At 34.4% G+C, this 26,337-nt stretch overlaps 1 protein-coding gene across 6 annotated transcripts in view; it reads right to left on the minus strand.

Annotated features, from left to right (window-relative positions):
* Positions 1-26,337, minus strand: part of LOC100549719 (dynein axonemal heavy chain 5-like) — a 150,791-nt gene that overhangs the window by 109,976 nt on the left and 14,478 nt on the right. For all 6 annotated transcript variants that reach the window (XM_085220604.1, XM_085220606.1, XM_085220605.1 and 3 more), the window contains exons 12-36: positions 26,153-26,251; positions 25,045-25,226; positions 23,787-23,906; positions 22,898-23,099; positions 21,760-21,855; positions 19,746-19,919; positions 19,565-19,654; positions 18,268-18,423; positions 17,132-17,271; positions 15,358-15,509; positions 13,304-13,511; positions 12,368-12,455; positions 12,128-12,251; positions 11,857-12,020; positions 10,637-10,729; positions 8,923-9,126; positions 8,374-8,454; positions 7,887-8,291; positions 7,631-7,749; positions 6,587-6,723; positions 5,313-5,475; positions 2,187-2,298; positions 1,736-1,864; positions 301-500; positions 45-198 (exon numbers count right to left, since the gene is read on the minus strand). In XM_085220604.1, the coding sequence (XP_085076730.1) occupies positions 45-198; positions 301-500; positions 1,736-1,864; positions 2,187-2,298; positions 5,313-5,475; positions 6,587-6,723; positions 7,631-7,749; positions 7,887-8,291; positions 8,374-8,454; positions 8,923-9,126; positions 10,637-10,729; positions 11,857-12,020; positions 12,128-12,251; positions 12,368-12,455; positions 13,304-13,511; positions 15,358-15,509; positions 17,132-17,271; positions 18,268-18,423; positions 19,565-19,654; positions 19,746-19,919; positions 21,760-21,855; positions 22,898-23,099; positions 23,787-23,906; positions 25,045-25,226; positions 26,153-26,251 (3,792 nt within the window). The remainder of the gene's footprint in view (positions 1-44; positions 199-300; positions 501-1,735; positions 1,865-2,186; positions 2,299-5,312; positions 5,476-6,586; positions 6,724-7,630; positions 7,750-7,886; positions 8,292-8,373; positions 8,455-8,922; positions 9,127-10,636; positions 10,730-11,856; positions 12,021-12,127; positions 12,252-12,367; positions 12,456-13,303; positions 13,512-15,357; positions 15,510-17,131; positions 17,272-18,267; positions 18,424-19,564; positions 19,655-19,745; positions 19,920-21,759; positions 21,856-22,897; positions 23,100-23,786; positions 23,907-25,044; positions 25,227-26,152; positions 26,252-26,337) is intronic.

Below are 26,337 nucleotides of genomic sequence, written 5' to 3' on the forward strand. Positions count from 1 at the left end.
GTCACAACATACTGTCTTTCACGTATAGTTATAAATCAGCACACCTGAGGTAGTTGTTTTGCAATGTCTCCGCCAACAAACACAGCTTCAAGGTAAATCCAGAGGTTTTGTACAGCAATCCAGTTTTCAATTATTTCAGCTGTATTGCCTAACTTCTGGACCCAGTGTTGTATAGTGGACTTAAATGGTGTGTTATACCTGTACAAACAAGAATTTAAAAAAAAAAAAAAGTCAAATATAATTGTTTACTTTTGGTTTTCATTAGATTTAAACCATATATGCATACATTAACTTTTGTACCTGTTGCTCATGAGTGACCCCAATATCATGAGACTGTCTTCCACCAAAGCTATTTTCTCTAATGTATCCGATCCTTTCAGAAGGAGTTCTCCTCGTGTTTTGAACTGGCCAAAACTGAAAGCATGGGTACTCCATTCACTGATGACATGCTTCAATTTTGCTTCAATATCCTTTTCTTTAACAGCGCTGATGCAGATATCCTATGTAAGATTAAAATAGTAAATAAAGAATACTACAATAAACACTTGTAAAAGCAATTAAAATTTATTAGCTAGATTCTGACTTCAGAGTGAGCTTTAGCTAATGAAAATATATGTATGAAAACCCCAAAATAATTAAGTTACAACACTGGTTTATATTATAGAATTATTGGCAACTGAAATATCATATGGGCTATACTCCATCATCGTTGACATTCAGTCACCTTATACTTCTGAAAATTCAATTAGTAAATCTGGATGCAGAATTTGCCTCTCTGAACAAAATAAAATTTGGAGTCCAATATATCTACTGAGGCTGTTAGGGAAAATAAACATTATCAATCAAAATCAGGAAACAGCCCAAGAGCAGAGTGTGTGGGCAACTTGAATGTATGCTACTTCTTGAAGACAGCGAGGACAAGAATGCTGTAACATTGGCAAAAAAAAAAAAAAAAAAAAAAAAAAAAGGAGAAGTACTTAGATCGAAGTACCCTGAAGATTCAGGTTCAGAAATGTACTGACTGCCATTACAGGTTTAAAATCTTCCTTTGAATATAAGGCTGCCACTCTGATCCTTTTAAAAGGCTTAAATTCTTGCCTGGATTGGTTTTGATTTCATGTTTTTCTCTTAGAATTGGAACAAGATAAATCAGGTCACTTCTACAGAAGGATTAGAAAACAGATTCACAATAAAAATGAAGATTGAAACAGTTGGGGTTTTCCTTCTTTATTTTTAGCTGTAATTTATCCTTGCAAAAGATGACAATGGCATAAAATGAATGTGGCAATATCTTTGTGCACATTACACAATCCTCATTCCTCTGCTCCCTTGAGAAATATGTTTGAAATACAAATGAACTTTGTGTCCCTTTAATTCCATATATCCTACTTCTACTGTGTTCCAAGGATTTCAAGCATTTAGCAGGATTACACTTACAGCCACTTTTTCTCTCTGCTGGGACATTTAAAAGGAATTTTAAAAAAATATAAGTAAGCAGATCTTAAAACAGAAGCGTGACAGAATCATGCTACTCTCAAAACAACAGAATTCCTTCTATGGTGGGACTAGTTTAATATTATCTATTCATTTCATCTTTCTCCAGGATAAAAGGAAGTAAATGCACCATCACTGCTGATATCAGCTACCAAACTCCATGCTACAAAAAAATTCTCTGATGCCAAATTTGTTTAGGTTACAAAGGTGACTAGATAAAAGGACAGAAAAGTAAATATACCTCAATATCTTCTTTATGCTTTAACAAGGAGGCATCTGTTATGTTTTTCAAAGAGAAATTTTCAGAGTCAACCTCAAAGCGATGTCCAGTTACTTGTGCAATTCTTCCCCAGTGTCGAGACATCATTGCCTAGAAGAGTCCATAAGAATTAGGAAAGGTTTTTAAAAACTATTATTTTAGGACTAGAATGATCACATATTTTTTATTTTATCTGTTAAATAAAGGAATCTTGATTTCCATTCCACTGAAAGCATTAACAGTTTTTCCTCATCTCATTACGAAGCTTTTTGGTTTACTTTTCTGTGACCAATCCCAGCTAGATTTTTGTCATAAATAAAGTTGCTTTAATCTATAAAAAAGAATTACAGAAAGCATCTTACAGTGTGACAGTAAAGTCATAAATAGAGTTTTTCAAATTAATGTTATCTCCAAATCATTATGCTGAACATGCCTTGTTTGCCATCATTTCAAGCAGAGGACAGCTCTCTGTGAAGTCATCAATTTTCTTCTTTAGGTCTCGAAATGCTTGCCATTCCTTCAGAGCTTTTGGTAACTTACGAATTCTTTAAAAAGAACAAAAAAGAAGAAATATTTGATTCCCCACAACCACAATTCAACATTTAATAGTACAATACACTCCCATTTTCTGACCAGTTAAAAAAAAATCCAGTTACAAGCTGGCAACATAAAATATAGCTGATTATTTCTGACTGCAGGCATGAAACACTGCTAAAGGCAGGAAAAACTCACACTAGATTGGGTTGGTTTCCATTTCAGTTAAATTAAAGAATGATCATTTTACCTGCAAACTCATGCTTGAACTTAAGCTTTTATGGTATTGTTAATTTATTTAAAAATTGAAAATACACTCTTTTTTTATAAATGATTAAGAAGCATGTATTTTTTTCAATAAAGTACACCTTAAAACAAAACTGACCTGCCTGTAGGCAGAAAAAAATCCTTCAGTTTCAATCAAATAAGTCCTATTTTACACCTAGTTTGTATGAAAGATGTTTAAAGAACAGTCTTCCTCTATGAATGATTTCAATGTGAAAAATAAATGAAAATGAAGAATGTCTAGCATGATGAATTGTCACTGCTCCGTTTACTTCCAACAAGTTATGGCAATTTTCATCTAAAAAGATATGGACCAAAGACTGACAGCAGTTCTTTTACACTTCAGTGGCAGAAAAGAGATACAGCATAAATCCAATCCATATCAAAAAGACCCTCCAACGACATTTTTCATTTTTTACAGCTCAAAATCAAACGGATCTGTTACACAACACCGGAGCACGTGTGAATTCTTCACTGCTTGCAGCTATGAGGTAGATAAAATACACATACTGTCATAGCACTGCAATGATCTCTGTACTCTTCCATCTTGAATCCAACAATAGACAATATCAAATGTGCTAGAGAAAAAGTACTGCAGATGGAAAATTATATTCAGATGTGTGGATAAAGCTTTGAGAGGCTATTTCTATGCTGAGACACAACAAGAAACTTTCTTACAATGGTTTTCTTAGGCTAGCAATTGGAAAATGAATCTCTTCATTTGGTCATGAAAACTGATGATCGTTTAAATACAAATAACATTTTCCTTTGTTTTGATCTCAGTAATAACTTCCAACAACAAGTTCCACAAAATATGTACTACATTAAGAACCTATTCCATTAATCAGGTTTAAATTACATTCTTAGAATTACTTGACATTCTCTTTAAGTTATACTACAGTAAAAGATAAAGGGAAATTTCCATATAGTTGTAAAGTTTCAATAGTGTTTCTCATCACATTCCTTTTCTATTTTTTTTTTCCTTTTTATATTAAAGTATTTATTATTTATTACTATTTAAATTATTTAAAGTGGAATTATTTGCACCCACAGTCATCTTTAAGATTCTTCTTCCTATGGTAATCTTTTCTGTTATACTATTTTTAAAAGAATTAGCAAACATTAAACTGAAGAACTACGCAGATATTTAGAATTATGTGAAAAAACTAACTGCATTTCCAGTATTCCTGCTCATTTCAAAACACAACATACCATCTCACTACTCTCTCAGTTAGTTCTGTGGGTTGTTTAAAGCTCTCCAGAATTAAAGACAATAGCTTGATTCAATACGCTAACAAGCCTGCCAAAGGAAGGATAGCACTGGGTTAAACCACTGTTATAAAAGATGTTTATTGCTTCTTGGTGATCTCCCTGCTCCAAAGATAGCTCAGCACTTGAAGGGGTTAAAAAAAAAAAAAAAAAGACACGTGAAGCAAAGAGAAACACATAACTTTCAAAAATGTTGCCATGCAGTGGCTTCCTAGAGTAGTTCCAGTAAAAGAAAACAAAAAAGTCATGCCACTCCATGAAAAATAAGTAACTGTAGAAAACAAGATGAGAATTCTACTGAAATGAAACCAAGACTTCTAGGTATTATTGAAATGCAGAAGTATATAAATTTTACATACATATATTTACTATTGTTAAAAAAAAAAAAAGAAAAAAATGAAAAAAAAAACGAAAAAAAAACACAAAAAACACAAAAAAAAACTGAGTTCTTTTTGCCCCGAATCTGAAAAGCACTTCATTCTTTTTTTCCAAAAAAGGAAAAAAATCTCTACCACACCCCTCCAATGTCTACACAAATGGCCCTTGATAAAAGGGTCACATGCTCAAAATACCACAAAATACAACTAAAAAGTCTGAACACACATACACACACACAAAAAAAATGTTTCCATGCTTTTCAAAGACTTGGGATGAGATAAAAAGCATGGTTTTGATCTCTTGAATAATACACCTGAAGTTACTCAAGTGTCTCTCAGGTTAAATTTTGAACACAAAATCAAAAGCTGATCTGAACTATGCATGTTCCAGAAGAAAGGACCTGCAGAAGAGAAGGGTCTTTATCTTGAGTATGAACTTGCCTTGACAGAATTCACTGAGAAAGTGATCAGAGCCACTGCATAAAAAGATAAAGAAAAGGCTTATGTAAATCTAACAAAAGGCTGAAAACAGTTAATCCACTAGAATCTTTCACTAGAAGAAAACCATAACATCTTTCTTTCCCGCTAGATGATATGATAAAAATATTCCATAATTGCTTTCAACATATATGTCTCCGATGTACAGTTTGTAATTGCCATTAATAGCAAAAGAGAGACTGTTCTGAGGGAATGGATGCTTAAGGTCTTCACAGCTATTCTCTACTTTTGCATGTAACAAAAATCTTTTCTTTTCTAGCAACTCTGTACATATTCTAGGGACAGAAATCAGAATACAAAGGAAGTTGTCCAAGAGAAAGCAAGCCAAATCCTGTTGATTCAGGAGTCTTTGCCTCTGGATGAACAGTGGAGTAATGAGTTGGATCAAGGACATCTTGCAGACGCCGCCAGGGCTGTTCAAAACTGAATGCGTCTTCACCAGCAGAGTAGAAAAAAAAACCTTTGTGCTGAGCACTTAAGCAACCCTGAGTTTAAAGTAACTCAAAATAGTTCTTCCACCCAGGATAATTCTCACAAGATAATTAACACCAAGTGAGAAAAAATAACAGTATGTATATCACCAAACAGCAACTTACTTGTTTTGAAAATCCAGAAGTTCGTTGTTAATTTTTTCAATATTCAAATCACTCCAAAGCATTTCATTGTATCCGTTGATACTAGCAATAACTGAATTATAAAGACTGTAAAGTTTTTGAAGCAATGAAAGCTCACGTTTAATTTTGTGCAGTTCGGGATACTCTGTTTCAGATTTTAGAAGGTGAAAATCGTTAATGGTAAGTAAAGTACAACTATATACATGAACATAAAAATCCACATATTTCTAAAATGGATACTTAATAGTTGTATGAAATCAGATTTGCAGTTTTTTAGTGTCTATAAAGGCAAACTTTTGTAGTTGCATTATGTAAGGACACCAGATTTTAAAGCACAGCAATTATTTAAATTGGTGGGTTTTTTTAATTAACATTCCTTACAACTGTATAATGTAATCTTACAAGGAAGATACTGCACGTACCTACATGAAGGAGACAATGTTGAAAAAGTAGACAAAAAGGTAAAAGAGCATATTGTGGTTTTATACTAGAACTAAAATATCCCCCATCTCAGTTTGCACTATTTAATTAAGAGGCAGAGATTGAAGAGGGTGGGGGAGAGGAATTACTTTCAAAAAAGATGCTTGACATATGTTAGGCAATAGAAATATTTAAAAAGATCCCCTCAACTGAAACATTTTGCTTAGTTTCTATCGTATCTGTGAGGCTTTCTAGTTAAATATGTCACATTTCTGTCTTCAGACAAGAAAACACTGAATTCAGTACATACAATTTGAAGTACTTATCACACTTTAGTTCATATGGTAGCATCCAAAACTAGAAGTGTGTCTGATTAGGAATCATAAGTATATTATAGACAAGTTGCACAATCCTAGTGAATTAATTATATATCCAGTGATGGAACAATCTAAGTATTTAATCAACATATTCCCAAAAACTGGATATGAAGGAAAGCAGAGAGGAAATGTGTTTGACTCTAGGCAGAAAAAGCAAGAGAGCTAAGCAGATACACCCTTCCTGGGATGCATGGAACAGTGCATTTCATTTTCCACTTGTTTATGTATGTGCAGGCTGACAGACACTGTTTTACTTAACTCATAAGGAATACAACTAAAATTTACTGCAAATATTTTTTTCCTTTTTTTTTTTTTTTTTTTTTTTTTTGCTGTGATGAATTTGGCACTGAATTCATTACACAGATCCCAGACAAAAAATATTCTCATATATATATATATATATATATATATATATAAATAGCCTATTGGACCAGGTGTCTACATTTTCTGAGAAAGTACCTGTAACAGGAAGACCAAATAATTCTTCCCCACTAGAAAGAGAGATATACTTTGTCCACAGTTCATCAAATTTAGCTTGAAAGAGCTGTAATCTCTCACTTGCTTCATGGGGAGGAACATTTTCTTCACTGGGGCCCCTACAAGAATAAAAAAAATAAAAAATTCCAATTAAGTACAAGTATCAGCCATGCAGGTTTCATGAAGAAGCACAACAGAACACGGATTTCAACAATTTACTGGATAGTATTTAACATTTTTTAATGTTTTGGGTTGTTTTTTCTAGAAATTTTTACAATAGTTACCAGAAGAGAAAATGCATGCCCACACAACATACTGAGTATTATCTGAACACAATATATTTCGTCATAATATATATGCTCCAGCTTACCAATACATATGAAAAACAGTAAAAAAAGCTACAAATGTTTTGTTTTGTTATTTTCTTTCTCTTCTGTAAAACAAGAAATTATATTCTTAAAAAGGGAACTGGCATGACTTCAAGCAGTGCATGCCCAGACTCAGTAGCTGACATTAATTTCCTTGTTAAAACACATAAAAAGCATGTGTGTTATCACACATAATCACAACAGATCACCAAATTTTGGTCTTTTCCTTCTTTGTGCCACACTAGCTGCTAGAACGGAAGCGTGTAATGAAGCACAAGTACTCCAAAATTTAAATTTAAAAAGTCCAAGTAAACATTCCTGTAAAGAGCAATCTGTGAACTTAGAAACATTTGGAATTGGAATCTCTGCTAACTTCCAAAGCACTACCTACGTATTTAAAATATATGCTTTAGTGCTTTGTTGTGTCTGGAACGCCTCAAAGACTTCAAATTTGGATCTGTATTGAGAATCAACTCTAGCACGGCAATTGTGCAATCTGATCTGTGGCTGCAAGAATACCTTGTATTATTCTGAAATCTGGCTCTTTTTAATCAATTCTCATATCAGCATTGACACTGTGATGTGTTTAACCCTTTAAATGCACCATTTTGAACAATCACTAATTAAGCATAACTGTACTGTACCACAGTTCACCTACTTTTCATTATAGTCTTTGCAAAACTCTGCAGTATCAGTCTGGAATCTCTGAACACCTCTCAGCAAATCTGTTTTCATGTTTGGCTGTACCTTCAGTAGCAAATCCTCAACCTGCAGTGCCTAAATGCAGACAAAGAGAAATAACAGGCATAAAGGAAAAAGAAAGAAACCACAGAAATTTCCAGTATTTCAACATAAATTATCTGACAATAACTGCTTAGGTGTTATTTGAGAAATTAACAGTACACCAATGATACCTGTGTTTTTAGGTTCTTCCAGGCATAAGCCAATCCATCAACTCTTTCCATGTTTCCATCCTGAAAAAGCAGATTGTATCTCTGAAGCACAGAATAAGATTCTTCAATAGGTCCAACTGTCATGTCAATTTTAACTTCATTCTCTCGAATTTCCTTTAGTGCTTCCATTGCTCCCCGTACATCATCAAGGTCATGGATAGGCCTGTTTAATTTCTTGCTAAGGTTTTCGATGAATGAATAAATTTCATCCATGTCTGTGGCAGACCTTTCATTCAAAGCTAATCCAAATGTTCTTTGTCTTGAGTGGCACTCCTGAACAAGGGCTATTTTCAATGACTCTGTCGCAATATCCACTGATTCCAGAACAAAGTGATTCGGCAGTTCTCTGATTTGCAGTTCTAATTGCTAAGAAAAGTACAAGTGATCAATTTTTAATTTCACTACAATTTTTTGAACAGTTCCTTCTTATTAAAGACATGATACTTACAGAAAAGTATCCAATTTGAGTTTGGAATTCAGCCATTGTTGGTTTAGTCTCTATGAATTCCTTCACTTTTTCCTCTGGATCCTAAATAAAAGTTTATTTTAATTATTACTTAGCATTGGTATTGCATTAATCTATCCAAGACTCAGCTGTCTGATGTACCATGCAAACACAAGTAATCCCTCTTAAAAGAGCTCAAAGTATAAGCATTAAGCTCCAGCTGTTTCACTTGATCTGCTTCTCCTGATTCTTATTCTTTTTACAGTACTCATTAAAGCATTTGAAATTTATCTATAATTCAAATGCAGACATTGATGAGGATATCCCTTAGTCTCTGCAGAGGTAAAAGCTTCAGTGCCATCTGGGTCTCAATAAATGGGCTAAATAATGGGTTCAGTTACAAAAAAATTAATCTTTATCCAGCCCAGAGACATTCACCTACAGTAACTACAACTAATGCTTCCCAAAGAGCACAGTCTCCTTATGAAACCTGCAATAGTATTTAGAAGATTTCACAATACAGCTACATATTTCATTAAATATGTATTTAACCTTATTCCAGATGCCTGAAAATTCAGAAAAGCAGTTCAGAAGATCCGATGCTCTAGCTTTGAGAGACAAAATAACTGTATTTAGTTGAATCACCACTTTGTTTACATCCTTATGCTCGATGATCTGCTTGTCGAAAGGCTTCAGTGCCAACATCCTGGTGAATTTGTTCTCATCACCTAACTCTATGGCAACAGATTGTTCAGCCTAGCAAGAATAAACATATATACATTAGTTTTATTTTACATTATTGAATGCACAATAAGACACATACAGTGGGTACTTCTATGAGTAAATAGAAAAGTGCAGAGGAAGAATCCACAAGGAGACTCCCTCCTCTTAGCTTTCATTTTTACAGAGCTATAGCTCTAGTGCTAATGATAATTTTTAAAAATTAATTGCCACATGGAGTTCCTTGTTAATCATCCTCAAATGACTTCAATCAAATATGTAACACATGGAAGTACAGGTGTGCTGATTCCACCTCCTATATAAATGTTCAGGTCTTCCTTTCTTTAGTAGAGTACTACAGTCAGGCTGGAAGGGCTGGTGCTCTTCAGTCTAAAGAGAGGCTCCAGGGAAATTTATAATAGCCTTCCAGGACCTGAAGGGGGCCAACAGGAAAGCTGGGGTGGGACTTTTTATAAGGGCATGTAGGGACAGGATGAGGAGAAATGGTTTAAAACTGAAAGAGGGGAGATCTAGACTGGATATCAGGAAGAAATTCTTTACTCTGAGGGTGGTGAGACATTGGAACTGGTTGCCCAGAAAGGTTGTGCATGCCCCCTCCCTGAAAGCATTGAAGGTCAGGCTAGATGGGGCTCTGAACAACCTGGCCTAAAGGAAGGTGTTCTTGCCTACAGCACGGGGTTGGAACTGGGTGATCTTAAAAGTCCCTTCCAACCCAAACCACTCTATGATTTTGTGATCTCTATTCTTGGCCAAAAAAAGGATGGAAGGTAATCTCAGGTTGGCTACTTAGAAATAAGCAAGCAATTCTTGAAAGAACTTGTGTCAACTCGCTCTCTTCTAGTTGCTTTTTATCATTTGCAGGACTCAAAAGGTTCTTTTTATGCAAATGAGCTGATCTGTATTTGTTTTTAATGTCAGATTGACAAAAGAGGAATTTTATTTTTTTTAAAGACACTTTTCAGTATAGACCCACATAAATACGCATTTCATTATTGTAAGACAGAATTGAGGCCATCTGATAACCATTATTGCCCATTTCTAAACATGAATATATTTGATTATCTATCTGTATCTCAGACCTTCCCAAGGTTTTAGTGCTCTTTTTAACACTGATAATACACATATATAGCAATTACTTCAACACTGTAGCTATTGTATGTAGCTTGAAAGTTTAACTTACAGTTTTTGGCTGGGAAAACTAATAAGTTGTGTTAGTAGCACACTGGATAATGCTGGTTTTCATACATCATCCACTATCATCATACTTTGACAGTATTTTAAAAATATTTTTATTAAAGCTATATTTTATTTTAATAATAAAAAAATTCAAAACATTAGCTTTATTAATTGTTAATCTTTGCTCTTCTGTTCAATTACTTGATCTGGAGATTGAAAACTAGGCTTAAACTCATAAGGAAACCTTCCAAATTACAAATCAATGTATTATTGCAGAACACATTCATATGAAATTGAGAAATGTTAACCAAAATATTGAAATTTTAAAATAATAACATAAAACACTCACCTGCTGCTGCTTATGATGTAAGTAAGCAAATTTCCAGAGTGGGATATCTTTGGCTATTGATAACATTATATTTACTGCTTTGTTTACAGCACTCTGAAAATAGTAAAACATCTACTTTGAGCACACAGAGAGAGCAGAACAAGTAAGGGGGGGAGGGGATGGAGGGGGAAGGAATGAAGGAAAAAAACAGATCCTCTGAACAATACCAAAATGGAAACGTTGTACCTATCTTTAGCAGAACTGTTCTAATAAGCATGGAGTAGAATCACACAAAATAGATTTTGTTAGGAGAAAGAGTACCCCATAAAGCTTTGTCAGTCAGACATTCTATTTTTATGCATTCTTCAAATAAGAATATAGCAGAGAAAGAGATCTATGAGCCACTGAGGAATAATAAATTAAGTATTATTTCACTTTACATTGGTTATAAACATAAAATAATATTAATATTATATTTCACATTCATATCAGAATGTCTGAGTAAATTTGTCTGAATTTATACAGGCAGCTATATAAATTATCATATAACTTTTCTACCTATGGTATTTAAAAATTACACTTTGTGGTCTGATTTCTTACTGACAATATCTAAAGGCTGCAAATGAAACCTGAGAAAGAATTCAGCAACTGATTTTGATGGTGGCAATTCCAGCTGAAAAATCTTCAAGTTAACCACATAAACAACTAATACTTTCCAAAGAACTTCAGAGATCATAGCAGATTGTAAATAAAAACATAAGAATTTAGCTGAATTAGTGTAAGTAACTTAAATATTTCTTTAAACTCTTCCACAGTTCAGGGCTCCAGGCTTGTAATATTTTTCTTTATATTTCACTATTGCACAAATCTGATTACTGAATATTTCAAAATGATCATGTCTTTTTAAATTCTGAAAGTGTTTAAGGAGACAAGGAAGTCAAATCAGTGTATCAAAGGAATTCTATTTTCTTTCTTGCACTTGCTTTGAAAACGTTTGTAGTGGACTGTGAAAAGGAGTTGATAAGCTTGTAGGAAAATGGTTGATTCTACTGCATAACAAACTTAATTCATGGTTTTGTTCTTAGCATCCAGTGACGTCATATGAACTCAAGTGACTTCTAATCTTTTCTTCCACTTCCTTTATTGCTAACACCAGCTTAAACTTGCAAATCTGGTTTTAAAATAATGCATTAATACATATTTTTAACAGAAATGACTGAGACGAGCAGTTATTCAGTTACCTGAATATCTTCGAGACTTGGTCGCAAGACAACATTAGGAATAGCCAGCTGAAATTCAGTTTTGAACAAAGGAATTCTCTTTGTCTCTACAGACCTGATCATCTGATACCTAGAGTCAACAACACGCAATTGATGTCTCAAGGACTCTAAGGAAATCTTCGTGCCTAAATAAATGCAATATTTAAGTTATATTTTTTACCACAATAAACCTGGCAAAAAAATCTTCAAGTGATATTAAAAAACTAAATAAATCTGAAAACAAAAGACTCACATCTGACTAAAGAATCAGTATTCCTCTGACAAAGCTGTCCCGTGAGATAATAGCAACAACAAGACATGCATTCTTGGCAGCGTGTTTTCTGTTTTGTGTCAAGATGCGTACAGGAGTATGAATCCTGAAGAGTTAAAGGGAAACTCTTAGACAAGTAAAGATATTATCCACTGTATAAGTGAAATATCAAATATCTGACTACATTATAGCAGGTTACTTTTAATACTGTAGAGGCCTTACCTCCAGAGTTCTTCCAGTATCTGCTTTCAGCCTGTGCATAAGAGTGTCTACCAGTTCATACACAGAGCATTCCACTTGCTGACTCTGTCTGCAAAAACAACCTTACAGTCATCCACATCAAGTCAAACATAAGGAATAATCTTTAACTTGTTTACAGATGCATCCTCAGCTCCAATGCACTCTGAAGTGCCGTATGTGCAGGGAGACACCCTTCTACTTTTCCCTTTGCTCCTACTGCTTAGACATGCACAGAATGTAAGGCATTAAGATATGCAGACCGTCAGGAAACCCATTCATCAGACTCTGTTATATTTTATACAACTGGTCTTCATAACAATCAAAGAAAAATAAGTTCTTTTTCTGGCTGTAGTTAAGAAAGAAAAAGCAGGTTTATCAAGACAATTCAGTAAGGAAATGTTAGTTATCTTCTTGACGTATTTTCTAGCTCTGAAATCAAAAATAGTAAAGAAATAAATAGAAAGTGAGTATCATGTTTTGCAAAATGTACACAGATGCTTTTTGGAGAAGAACAGAACAATTACTCTTCTATATTGTGGAAAATAAGCATAAACTAAAAGATTTTCAGCTCTGGGTAAATGAGAAGTCTTACATTACTGAGTTAGCATTAAGAATCAAGCAGTTAGCACTGAGATGACTTTTCAAGTTTTATCCAGTTCCATTTTCCTTGCTCTTCAGTAGAATGCCGTAAGAAGAAAGATACAAAATGCTAAATGCTATAAATGCAATTTTAATATGCTATATTCAAGTTACTTGGGAGTCCCTGCTCTGTAATCTGAGACTATCATTTTGCTTTACACTAGTAGTCAGTAACAGTAAGAATAATTTTTTTAGAAGTACATTCTCTGTGCATAAAAAGTAATACATAAATACTTGCTCCCAAATCAAGCCTTCAAATCTATGCAATAATACACTTACTGAGAAAGTTTGCGAGCAGTAGAGACAGCAAGATTTTCTGTATGTTCCAAGAATGTAGATACATCTATAGGTTCATCTTCCGGTAAAACTATCAGAGCAGTGTTTGACATATCCTCCAGAACTCTTTCAATTCTGCACTCCAGGGTGTCAGCAGCTTCTTTGACTATAAAGTCCAATTCCCTCATGGTACTATAAACATTTTCAATAACTAAGCAAAGAAAACAAAATGAAAACAAATCACGTGAAATATGAACCTCCTAAATCTCCCCAGCCTGCCCCAAATCATTACAATTAAATGATGATTTTAACAACAATGGAATATGGAATTAAGGTGTGAAACCAAAGCATGATGGACTTCCTGTACTTTGGAGTCTTTAAATCGAACCATTTTACAGTAAGTAACAGAAGAACCTTCAAAATATTTCTTCTCTATTAATACTGGAATGAAGAGGATTAACAAAAATCATTGGAAAAAAAGAGAGGAACAAATGTACAAAAAATATTCTGGTTCTCCTAAGGACCTACAGTGTGAAAGTCAGCATTGTAGATTGAGCAGCTAAAATTCCTCAAGACTGCACATAGGTTAAACCACTAGACTTTTTCTTTCCTGTATATGACCTAATTTAATTTGGAAAGAGACAAAGTGAGTCCCTTAGCAGATGTGTTTACTAAGCTGACTAAAAATGATTGTTTCTGAATAGAGTGGATAAATTCTTTTGCTGTCTTTTATACTTAATGTAAAAAGAGAGAAATAACTCATCTGCCACATTTTGGTTATTAGCAGATAGCATAATTTGAATTATCTGTACTTTGCCTTACTGTATGTAGAATTAAATCGTTACAATACCTAAAATGCTGCAGTGTGACAGTAGTGTCTAACTGTTGAATGTTTAAAATAGAAGATACCATTTATTGCTATTAGGAAGTTAATGATTGAATCTTGTCTTTTTTATTGACTAGAATGAACAAATTATCCAACTAATTTCATAGATGCTTTTCTTTTTTTAATACATAAAAATTAGGTATTTCTAAATCCATTTATTTCTCATTTTCCAAGTTTTAGTCTAGAAGGCTTCCACAGGCCCCCATGCTTTCAAACAGAGGGAAACCTTGTCTTTTTTTGTTGTTGTTGTTGGTTTGTTTTCCAGTCAGGTAAAGATCAAGTAAAAGGCTAAAAGGTGGCCAGCTCTGCCCTTTCCACTAGTGTCACATGGCACAGTCACAGATGCTGCACAAAACCATGCCTGAATCTGTTCCTGTTTATCTTGCTGCTTTTCATTTTGAAGAAAAAGGTGGAAGCCCAACATCAGTTTGTCTCAGTCGAGAACGGATTTAGAAGCATGAACTACTGTTTTCTCACAGATTCAAACTACAAAAATCTTGCTAAGAGCTTTACATATATCCATTTCAACGACACTATTATAGAGTTAAGTTTATGCTGTACTTGATGAGGATAACATTCTGTCTTAATGGCTGTGTTGGGAAAACTCCATGCATAGTTCAGAATTTTTAAAGTTTTCTTAGAAAAAATAGAACTCTGTCCCGTACTATTTTCAAATTTGAATTTAGTCATGTCTATTTCAGGATGTTCAGCGTCAGTTAAAAAGTCCTTTCTATAGAAAAGATAAGAGACATTATTACAGCACCAAATGTTTGTTCTCTTATCTCCCACTCTTGTATCAGTCAGGCTACAGTTACCTATCTGAAGCAAAGAGGTCAGTCCACAAACCATTTTTTTCACAGAGAAATAGAGTGCAGGCATAAGAAGAGCTCTACATTTTTCCTTCTGAGGACACTTACTTGGAAACAGATCAGAGAGACACTGATAGAGGAAAAAGTAAAAATGCACAATAATTTTAGAAGCATGATGTGACAGTTTAAAGTCAGTAAATGAAAAGGTATGTAATTCAGAAACACAATGCAATTCAAGCCCTAATAATATGATGTAATATTATTCACTCAAGTTTGCAAGACAGTTAGAGAGTCGAGGCTTTACAGACAGTACCACCAAACAATATTATCAACAGCTTGCCACTACTTCTCTTCCTACATACATTTATTGATGTTTGAAGAAGTCCAGGACAGCAGTGTGATGCCTGGAGCAAGGGCATCCTCAACTTGTTCTATGAATGGCTTCATTAGTGGTTTCAGCACAACGGGAATTCTATTCAGATGCTCTTTGTAATTGATCAATAGATTCTTGAGACTGTAAGACATGGTCATGTTTAGAATGTGTTTATTTCAGATATAAGAAACACACAGAATTTGGTCACATTTTCTGTTAATAAGAGTTGCAAGTCCTGATCCCACGTTAAAAATTAAAGTCTCTCCCAGTTCTAACTAGGTATCTTTCTCCTCTCAAACACTATAACCAGACTGAAGAAATAATTATTCCCAGGAAGCTATCTATTTAGGGCTACTTTCTTCCAAGGAAAATGCATTACAGTCAAAAATAAGGAGATTGAAAACACTGTGTTTTTCTTCCCTTCTTCCTATCTTACAGGAAAAAAAAAAAAAGAAAGAAAAAAAAAACCCTGTATGAAAAGACACTACTTATAAGAAAATCTAGATTCATAGTACTCAGGGCACAAAATGCCAAAGGAGCCAAATTCTGAATCAGTATTTTTATGAAAATGGAGCTTCATAACAGAGCTCCATAAAAAAGAACTGGAAGACAATGCAGCTCAGAAGTTAAAGATACAAAACAGGTTATTTACAAGAGCTGCTGCAGAAAAATGATAACTGTGCTCTATGTCAGATTAAAACCATAATACTAAATATTATTACAAACATTATACTGAGAGAGTCTATTCACAGAATGCAGAGTATTTTTCCAATGTTACTTAAGGCAAAATTAGTGTCTGAATATTCCTTCTTTGCTCAGGGAGTTGGTCTGAAATCTCTTTTACAATAGAAAATAAATTTGGATTTTCTTTTATTGCAAACACTTTCTGTACATTTTTGTTTCCCTTGGATGGCAAATATAAGAACTGTTTTCAGAAGACTGAAGAATGTTGTTTTATTTGCATGTTAGAAATTTTAGGTTTGTTTTGAAACTCTCCATGGATATTTCCTGAAAAATGTGTCATTTCAAGAATGAAAGACTGAAAATTTTATCAGTAGAAAGGAGAGCTGAGAGGATTTCAATTCAGTTATGAAACTCTTTAAACTTTATCCTTTTTTGTCCACTTCTATATAAAAACTACTTTAAGTACACTCCTTACGAAAAGGACTCTTTTTAGACCTATCATTCTTACTTAAAGAACTAATAATCAGGATCCCAAAGAACTGAAAAGAACTTCTACAGCACAGAATTTAGCTGTTACAATGACAGAAATAAACTATTTAAAATCAGCATAGGTTATTTCAGATATTTAGCATGAGGAAAAAAAAAACTTGAATATTTACATATAGTAACTTAGTTAATGTATTACCTATACCAACATTTGGGTTGTGTCTCAATCAAGTGATAAATTCCAACTTAATATCAAAAGCATTCTTCTGTTACAAAAGTAAGTGTGATACTTTGGAATGCAATCCATATATTATAGTGTGGAGATGCCTCAGCAGTACCTAGAAATTCCACTTACAGAGTAGCTGTTGTAGTAACAAAATAAAAGCATGTAGACATTATCTAGCTACAATAATTTTGTGGAGAGAGGAATAATTGCATATTAATAGTACTACTATGGAATTGCAGGGGGAAAGAATAAAATTTCAGTTAAATTCTACCACAGTGAAAAGTTACAACAAATCAAAAGTGCATACAACAGACTCAAAGCTAAGGATTCCTATCTGCAGATGAGAATCCAGAAAGTGTTCACTCACTCCATTTGATGTTTTTTAATCTGTTCTTCATCTGCACACAAGCTGAGGACAACATCTGGAATGTTAAAATGCATTTTTTTCAGGTACTTTGTTTCATAAAGTACTTCCAGGACCACTGGATCCAAGTTTACAACCAATTCCTTCATATAGTGGTAGTGCGGAGGAAAGGGGCAGGGAGAGAAAAAAACAAAGCAGTATTTTAATAGTTTAGCGATTACATACACTTTGTTACATCTGGAAGACATGACAAAATATAGAGGACTAGCCAAAACTTTTTAAATTGATCCCCATGTTGCAATTTCTTCAAAGATCTCCAGGCTCCTGTACAAGCAATTTCCAGATTTTCCAGAATATTAATAATCCAATAGCTTCCACTGATTTCATTTTCCTGTGATTTCCTCCCTGGGCCCTAAATACTTGGCTGGTGTGACTTCCCAAGTCTGATTCTAGTTCTGCACCTGTCCCTGTGAAAGCTGATTTGCCTTCTCGTCTCAGTTTTTCCATCTGTAGACTGCAGAGAAATGTTGTGTCTCTGCTTAGCCTCCGTACGTTTCTTAGGGCATAAAATGCTAATAAGGTGATAAATTAAGCTGAAAATCAGGTTCTAGTTTTCCACTATGGAGTCCGTAATTCAAAAAATGTCCATTTTATCTGTAATTTTCTGCAGCACAGCAGAGTAAGTCAACTTTAAAGAATGGTAGGATTTGCTGTCTCAGCTAGCAATATTGAAAGCAAATTAGTGACTGCAATATAGGCAACACAGTGATGTTGAACAGTATAGAAAAGCCTACAATCTAATTAAAAACTCTCTGTTTGACTAATATTTTGGCTAACAAAGAGAAAAATACATGAAACAATACATTAAAAGATGTAGACAAATCTATATCAAACGTGCATTTGCGGGGTACTGCCTCTTACATGTCTTGAATGAGGCAAGGGGCTTATGAAGAAGAGAGATGATTATGTCTGTATCCTAGCATAAAAAGGAAAAAAATACAGCTTCATCAATTAAAGTAGTTCATTTTCTATCCTTATTAAGATTACTTTAATGCTGTGCTTGTCTTTGCATGACATGAGTGAAGTATCATAGGTAATTCTAAACAGAGCAGCAGTAATACAAAATCAATCCTACTTACATTGGTTTCTGGGTGCCTGACAAGTAAAAAAGCATGTAGAGCATTTCTAGCCTGGTCAGCAAACCTGCACCACGCTCTATAATAAATAAGTTCAAATTCCAAAAGAACCGCAGCCATTTTATTGTAGCTCTTAGCAACCTTTTTCATTTCCAATGTCTGCAAATAAAATAAAATAAAATAAAAAAGAAATTAGAAATGCCAGCACCATTTAATCAATTTGATGAGCCTAACGTAATAGAAATGTCCTCCAGTAAGGTTTTCCTCACTACCATTAGGAAAACAAAACAAAGTTTCATGTTACTCAATTTAAGAGAGGGCAAAAAAAGAACAAAAGAACATCTTCATCTAGAGTACTGCATCCGAGGTGGAGGCCTCAGTGCAGGCGAAACATAGATCTGTTGTAGCATATCCAGAGGAGGGACACAGAAATGATCCAAGGGATAGAATACCTTCCTAGAAGGAAGGGCTGAGAGAGCTGGGGCCGTTTGGCCTGAAGAAGAGAAGGCTCCCGGGAGACCTGAGAGCAGCCTTTCAGTATCTAAAGGGGGCTGTAAAAAGGAAGGGGACAGACTCTTCAGCAGTCAGTTGTGATAGGACAAGGGGAAATGGTTTCAAATTAAATGAGGGGAGATTTAGCCTGGGCACAAGAAAAACGTTTTTTACAGTAAGGGTGGTGAGGTAATGGAACAGGTTGACCAGTGGGGTGGTGAAAGTCACATCCCTGCAGACACTCATGGTCAGGCTGGACCAGGCTCTAAGCAGTCTGATTGAACTGTAGGTGCCCCTGCATCTACAGCAGGACTACATGACTTTAAAGTTCTCAAAATTCAAGCAGCAGCTAGACAATGCTCTCAGACATAGGATATGAATTTGAGGTGGTCCTGTGGGGAGTTGGGCTTAATAATGCTTGTGGGTCTCATTCAACTCAGGAAATTCTATGGTTACGTGAAGCATTTGAAGTTTAATATCTCTGTTCTCTACATTATAAAGTATTGCAGTGAGAAGGCTCTAAGCATAGGTCTACGGCCAACAATGCTCTGATTAGGAATAACACAAGTCCCAGGAAGGACAACAGAATTTGATGAAGTCATCAGCTTAACACCTCAAGGAAAGTATCTGTCCTGAGCTACAGAATAACAGTGTTGCAAAAAGAATTTGAGATCTGGAGCAAATAGTAATACCATCCCATTAGAGAACCTTGAATAGAATTGTTAGAAAAGTGAATTTAGGAAAAAAATAATTTCTGTCTGTTAATAATTTGGAATTTAGCATAAACTATCCTTTGCTCATTTCTGACCTTCAGAAGCGTAGTTTTCTTTTTAAAGAATCTCATTGGATGGTCAATTTTTCTGAACAACTGCTGGGCCCACATAATCTTCCCTGTTACCTAAAATACAAAAGATATGAAGTTATATTTCCATTAACGTAAAAAGCCAAGACAAAAAAACCTTTCTCTCTCTCATTTATTTCATTCTTACTGGTGGTATATTACGTGGGATAGGTGGATTTTCTTTTTGCTCCTGGTAGAGTTTTTGCACAAAGTCTAAGTCTTGAGTGTATTGCTGAAGGACAATGGTATACTTCTCATTAAGATCAATTTGATTTTCTCCTATTTGCTCAAGCTTCATCAGAAGTCTCAGCATCTGTTCAGTCTAAAAAGGAAGAGGGAACATTTACTGCAAAAAATGTTTAGATAGTCATTGTTCATAAAGCCTGGTTCTTTCTATTTATAACGTAAGTTATATAAATTTGTAAGTAATTTTCTAAGAAGCACAGAAAATACTTCCAGACAAATTAGTGAACTTTAGTATTTCATGCTGTCTAAAAAAAAACTAAAAAACTTACCATAGCCTTAACAAAGAGACTTCCACCATCACAGAATGTTGGAACACTTATTTTGTTCTGACCCTCCAAACCTTACTCTTTTTTTTCTGTAAATAGTTGTAGTAGGTGTAGTAGAACACCTATAGTTTTCCTTCTGCTTCATTTACATCTCATTTCATTGTCAGGGCGTGAATCAATGAACAGTACTGACATTAAGGTAACAGATGGCAGAAACTAATTCATTACTCCTGCCAGTCTAACAGGAATAACTTTGAAGTGCAACAGGAAGTATCTCAAATATGCTCTTGTACGATAAAATTTAAAATCTGAGTATAGCATCTTTTACTTTCACAATAATTAAATTTAATTGCATTTGTTTAAAATTAACATTTTCCATTTTCCCTTTAGATCACCCTGTAATTTGAATAACCAAATTTGAATTCACCTTCTGTGATAATTACAGATATCTTCCCACTATTTTTCTTTTGTGGTTTTTTGATTTTTTTTTTTGGTTGGTTGTTTTTTTTGTGTTTTTTTTGTTTTTTTTTTTGTTTTGTTTTTTTTTTGTGTGTGTGTGTGTGTGTTGTTTCTATCAGGAATCACATAATTGCTTTTCTTTTCCACGTAAAAGAAAAAAGCTAACTAGCCTGCATTATTCTCCACTAAGTGAATACCTAACAGTTCAAGAAATGCAATTTTGCGTCGAACTCACCTGTTCTGACTAATGTGATATTTTTGCATATATAAATATGGGCAACCTATGAAAGACCTTCCAGCCTGAAGTCTTACATCTGATGAGGCAACAAACTGAGGTCTTCCCTCTGCACTTTCAACTTCTCTTTCATTTCTATACTGACATACAGCAAAAGAGGATCAGTAGCTTGGCTTTACCTCTGATTTTTCCAGCAATAGGAGACTGGGCTGCAGTAGAATTGCTGCTGAACTCTACCATCAGATTGCACGTACTGTTTAATTATCTACAACAATCTTACCACAAAGTCTGGGAATACTGACAAACATGAGTTGTTTCCTTTCACTGGGCACAAGAAAATTATGTTGTATGCCTTTACAACAGCTTTAATTTGGTTTTGCCTTTTTTTTTTTTTTAAGGAGGAAAGCAGATACCTATTTTTTGGAAGGAAAGAGGGAAATCACCACAGAACTGAACATGACTTACGGACTTCTGCAAGTGAGTATACAGAACACAGGACAGGGAACACTGAAAGAGAGCAGAGTAAGAAAGAAACAGAAAGTCAGTCAAAAGATAATGGAAGAAGATAGAGCCACATAAATATGACAGTCCAAAACACAGTGAGAGAAAGAAGGACCTATCCTAGTGTGTCAATATCAATAGCAGGGTGGAAGGGGGATGGAGAGTACTAGGCTGAGGAAAGAAAATAAGCCAGAAAGAAAAAATAGTGCTATATAGAGTTAGTAAGGAAAGATGCTACATGCAACAAGCAGTAACTATTAAAAAATGTTAACTTTCAGCACTTTTACACATATTCTGACAGTCTGTTGTAGTAGGCTTGATGTCCTCCTACCTTATCTCAGGCAGCTCCAGTATAGCACAAAACAATACCAGTAACAACGGAATACAACAGGAATTGTGGATACTCAGCCTTTCTGAACACCAGAACAGGAGCTTGCATTTATAAAATTACTTACAGTCACAGTCTTCTCAAAACAGGAATCCACAAATTCTTGTATGGACTCATACAGTGTTGCAATTTGGTTCTTAAACTGAAGGTAATCTTTATCAAACTAGAAAATTGTAAAAGGAAAAAAATATTAATCTGTACTGTTGCTTTCACTTTATGCAATTTTTTTACATAAGGTTTCTGGGAAATTTGTGTTATCTGCCTAGGATGTTAGTTAAAGAGAACAGAGATGAGACCAATAATGAAGGCGTTAAAAGTCTAAGCAAAGCAAACAAAAACTTAAGAATTATTAGGCTATATGATTACAGCCCCATCTTTATGAACACAGGACAGGCAGAGGAAAGCTAACAACCTCATCAGAGAGAACATGGTACACTTAATCAGCTCGCAGTACAGATATGAAACTCATCAAGATTAGCAAACTGGGTGGCCTCTCTAGAGCACTTTACAGACTGCGGTGCGTTATTATTATAATAAAGCCAAAAGCCCTCTGGACATAAATGATTTAAGCACACTCGCAAGCAATAGTTCAGGAAGGCAGGAAAGCAAGTCAACATTTCTAGCACTTCCATTGAGAGGCTGTCAATTCACTAAAGCAAGCGAGCTACATTTCCAAAAAAGTAGCTCAATTCTAGGATATGCAGTATGTATTTAAATCTGAATTTGAGTCTGAAGCTCTTCAAAAATCACTTTAGTTTTTATCCACATGACTCAGTACTGGAGGTGATGTCACTTATTTCTCCTTCTGAAATTGTCATTATATGCTATTGATACTGCCTTTATTATTCCATTAAGTAACATCGAGTAACTCTTGCACTTGCTAAACTGAATTTAATGCACTGACTTGTCTAAATTAGTTTTCAGTCTGCAGTTCAAAATATCTCAAAAACAAACAACTTTAGGAAATGTAGTTTGCACTATTACTTATTACACAAAGTCTAGTTTATCAAAAAATAACAAAAGTATATGAAATAAAAAGCAAAATACACCCAAATTATTTCAAACTGGATTAAACTATGGAAAAATATTACTACTGCAACAAAATGCTATAATCATAGTTATAAAATTTGATCTTCCCTGCATAACTTCAATGAATAGCACAGGATTAAGGGATTGATCGCCAGACAAGCATTGAGTGCATGCACCTCTTTTTTTCTGTGATCCAGAACATCATACTCTTTTGATTTGGTATTTGTAGCAATGGTCTGGAAGTGAGTATTGATCTCTTCAATTCCTTCTATTTTTATGCACTGGAGCTCTAGTAGGCTTTCCATAATATTGCTCATATCCGAAATCTTCTCCAAACGTTTACAGAATGTGTCGAATTTTCCAAAAATATAGTTTTCACTGATGATAAGAAGCAACAGAATTATTATGTATATCTATTTGTATCATTTTTTCCTATTCCTATTTCTTATATTCTTTCAGAACTACTATCAAGCTCACCATTAAAGCACTGATGCTGCAATAATTACAAATCAACTAAAAACAATTTTGAAATAATGAATACAATACAGAAAATGCTTAATTCTCATATCTGTCAACTAAAACCTTTTCCATATTTCACAGAAGTTATTCTTGAAACAAAAACATGCAAAAAGAGATAAGAATGTGAATGTACAATATACTAACATACGCTCCATGGTTGAAGTACCAATACAGGTAAAACTCCCCCTTGGCATTGTGATTGACAACCCAGACCAGTGCTGACTAAATACAACTAGAGTTTTTTCATTTGATTCACGGCTCAATGCATTAATCCAGTACATGCATAAATTCCCTGAATTCCCTTAGGCATCTGTTAAATCAACAAGCAACTGGCAAAAATGTGTCACTGCTTATATCTTGGGGGAAAAAAAAAAAAGAAAGAAAGAAAAACAAAACAAAACAAAACTCTGCAAGTTTTGTTCTGAGTATAATAAATATTATATTTTAATTGAGCATTCAACTTCTCAGGAAGCCAGGAGATATTATGACACCTCATTTATAAATCTCATAAGTGAATGTGATTCAATATTAGAGTAAATTGCTTACCTGAAATCAAACTGCCTGTCACTTGGATTTTCCTTTAGCTTCTCCCTAATTCTCTGAAATGATGTTTGGTACTGTTCTTTCAGGAAAATGCATTGCTGTATCCTCTTCAGCAATTCTTGCCTGGGGAAAAAAAAAAAAAAAAAAAAAAAGCATGGAAGATAAAATAATCATGAGGGAGCTGTACAGGAGCACAAATTAAAACAGAATATTTCAGTCAGGTGGCAAAATAAGAATACAAAATTATAAATACTTAATTGATTGTAGGCAGTTTCTGAAAACTGCCCTTTACCCACAATAAAATACAGAAGGAAACCAAATGTTTTCTGTCAGATTTATTTTTTGTCTCCCAGCCTGTTACCTTAGTGTCTTCTTTGAGTTGGCTACACAAGTACATACATCTTGACTACCTATGCGTTGAGGAAGTTTGTAACATCTTTTTCTTCTCACCTCCGTAACCATAATCTTGATTGAGTTTTCAGAGATAGTTTTAATCATTACTTTTCTAGCTGCTAACTTGAAATGTCATGTTCATTTTTACCCTTTTCTGTGGTTTAATACATGCTTAATATTTGCTCTAATGCAGGGGTTTTGCTATACTAATAGTTCTTCCAACAACAACAGAAAGGAAGTACAAAATTAGTCTCAGAACATATGTAAATAGCAAGCTTATTGTATATCTATCCTTCTTAATTTAAAGTGCCTCTTTGGCAACATCAGTACTCCTCATGTTCTTGCCCATGTAACACTATCCATAGATACACAGTAAATACAAGACTGAATGACATTCTGTCACCCACATATCTCATTCCAGAGCTGAATTGTAATTATGATCCCGGTATGTATTATCCCCTTTCTCAAACTGACTTTACTGTTCACTGAAGGCAAAACACAAATCTCAGGTGGAACTTTGCCAGTCTGTTCTTGGAGTTTATTTCTGAAGAATCTCAGCTCCAAGTTCTAACAGCTAAAGTACGGCTTGGTCCAAAAAAGCCACTGGGACAATATATTGAATATTGTATACTGATATACATTACATGCATTTCAGCAACAAGTTTTTCACAACACATAGTAAGTATGATTTGGCAGAATACTTAATTCTACATAAAATGAGTAGTCACAAGCTTAAAATTAACATGGGAATGAGGGCCTGGTAGGAAAACCAGCAGCTATTAAATTTACCTTTTAATAATTTTGATGCCTCATCTGTGACTTTACTTTTAGTTTTAACAAATGAAGATGAAATTATTAAAATTGTCACCTGTCCAGATCCCAGATTTTAGAAACACCTTCACGTAGATACATCTTGCACGTGTTAATCATTTGATTAGTGATTTTAAGAAGAAGAGATGTCATGCGCTCTGATGTGTTGTAGTGTGGTGATGTACAATAGATCATACAGACTGCATTCATTAAACTGGGTATCTGTTCCACCATTGTAACCTATATCAGGAAAAAATGAGAAAGACAATAATTCAAATTTCCTAAAAACATAACTAATAATGTCATCACTCTGGGAATACTTTTATCAGTAATAAACATCTTTTGATTGTTTTTGTAGACATCAGTATGAATTGAAACATCTAAGTCACACACAGAATCCTAATGTACTCTGTCCAAAGAAAAGAGTGGGGAATTGGCTAAGCATATATGAACAGGCTTTCTTCCAGAGCTGGATTTTCTAGAGGAAAAACAGAGGCTGCACTCTTTTTGAACATGATCTCCAGTACATGAAGGCGTTGTAGTCTGATTTGCAAAAAGTAAGCTACCTGAGGAAAAAAGTTGTATGCTGGTACAAAAAAGTTGGCCTGCTGAAGAAAGTTCAAGAAGAAAGCTGGTCTTTGCTCATTTTGCCTACATCTGTACATAAAGAAATCTGAAAGGAGAAGGAAAGGCAATAGTAATCTGTATTTTACTGAGCATACTGAACCATAGAGTTCTCTGTCCCACAGAAAGATTCCACAGAAAATCAACAAGTCAGATATATTAGGAATATTAAGAAACCATCACAAGAGAAAATGACTGCCCTAAAACAGGTATAAAAGATTACTGCATCTAAAAGTCAAATCCAGTATGGTAAAAGAGTGACTATCTGCAGAATAACAGCAGTAGAAAACATGAACTATTGCTTATTTTCTCACACCTTTCAGTTATCTTCTGAAATGACAACAACTTTCTGTACAAAAAACTAATATTACCTCTGGCTTATTCAAAATGTGTTAATTCACAAATGCCATAGAAGTAAAGTTCTCTACTACCCAGTAAGCATAAGAGGTAAATACTGAACAAAAAGATATTTTCTTTCATTGGCAAAAGCCTTTTCTTGTCTAAATTTCATGTTAACTGTTTTTATTTAGAGTACTACTTACAGGAGAAGCCTTGGACAGTAGAGCAAAAAATTTATCCAGTGTATACAGATATCTCACATTGTCTTTAGCTTCATTGGCAGCAATCGTTATACTACCATCCTGAAGGGGAAAAAAAAAGAAGAAAAGAATACTGTTAAAATTTAGAGAAGAGGTTCTTGTACTTTTACAGTTCATGCTGCAATTCC

Source organism: Meleagris gallopavo, chromosome 3, assembly GCF_905368555.1.
Source record: "Meleagris gallopavo chromosome 3, MGAL_WU_HG_1.1, whole genome shotgun sequence".
Classification (NCBI taxonomy): Eukaryota; Metazoa; Chordata; class Aves; order Galliformes; family Phasianidae; genus Meleagris; species Meleagris gallopavo.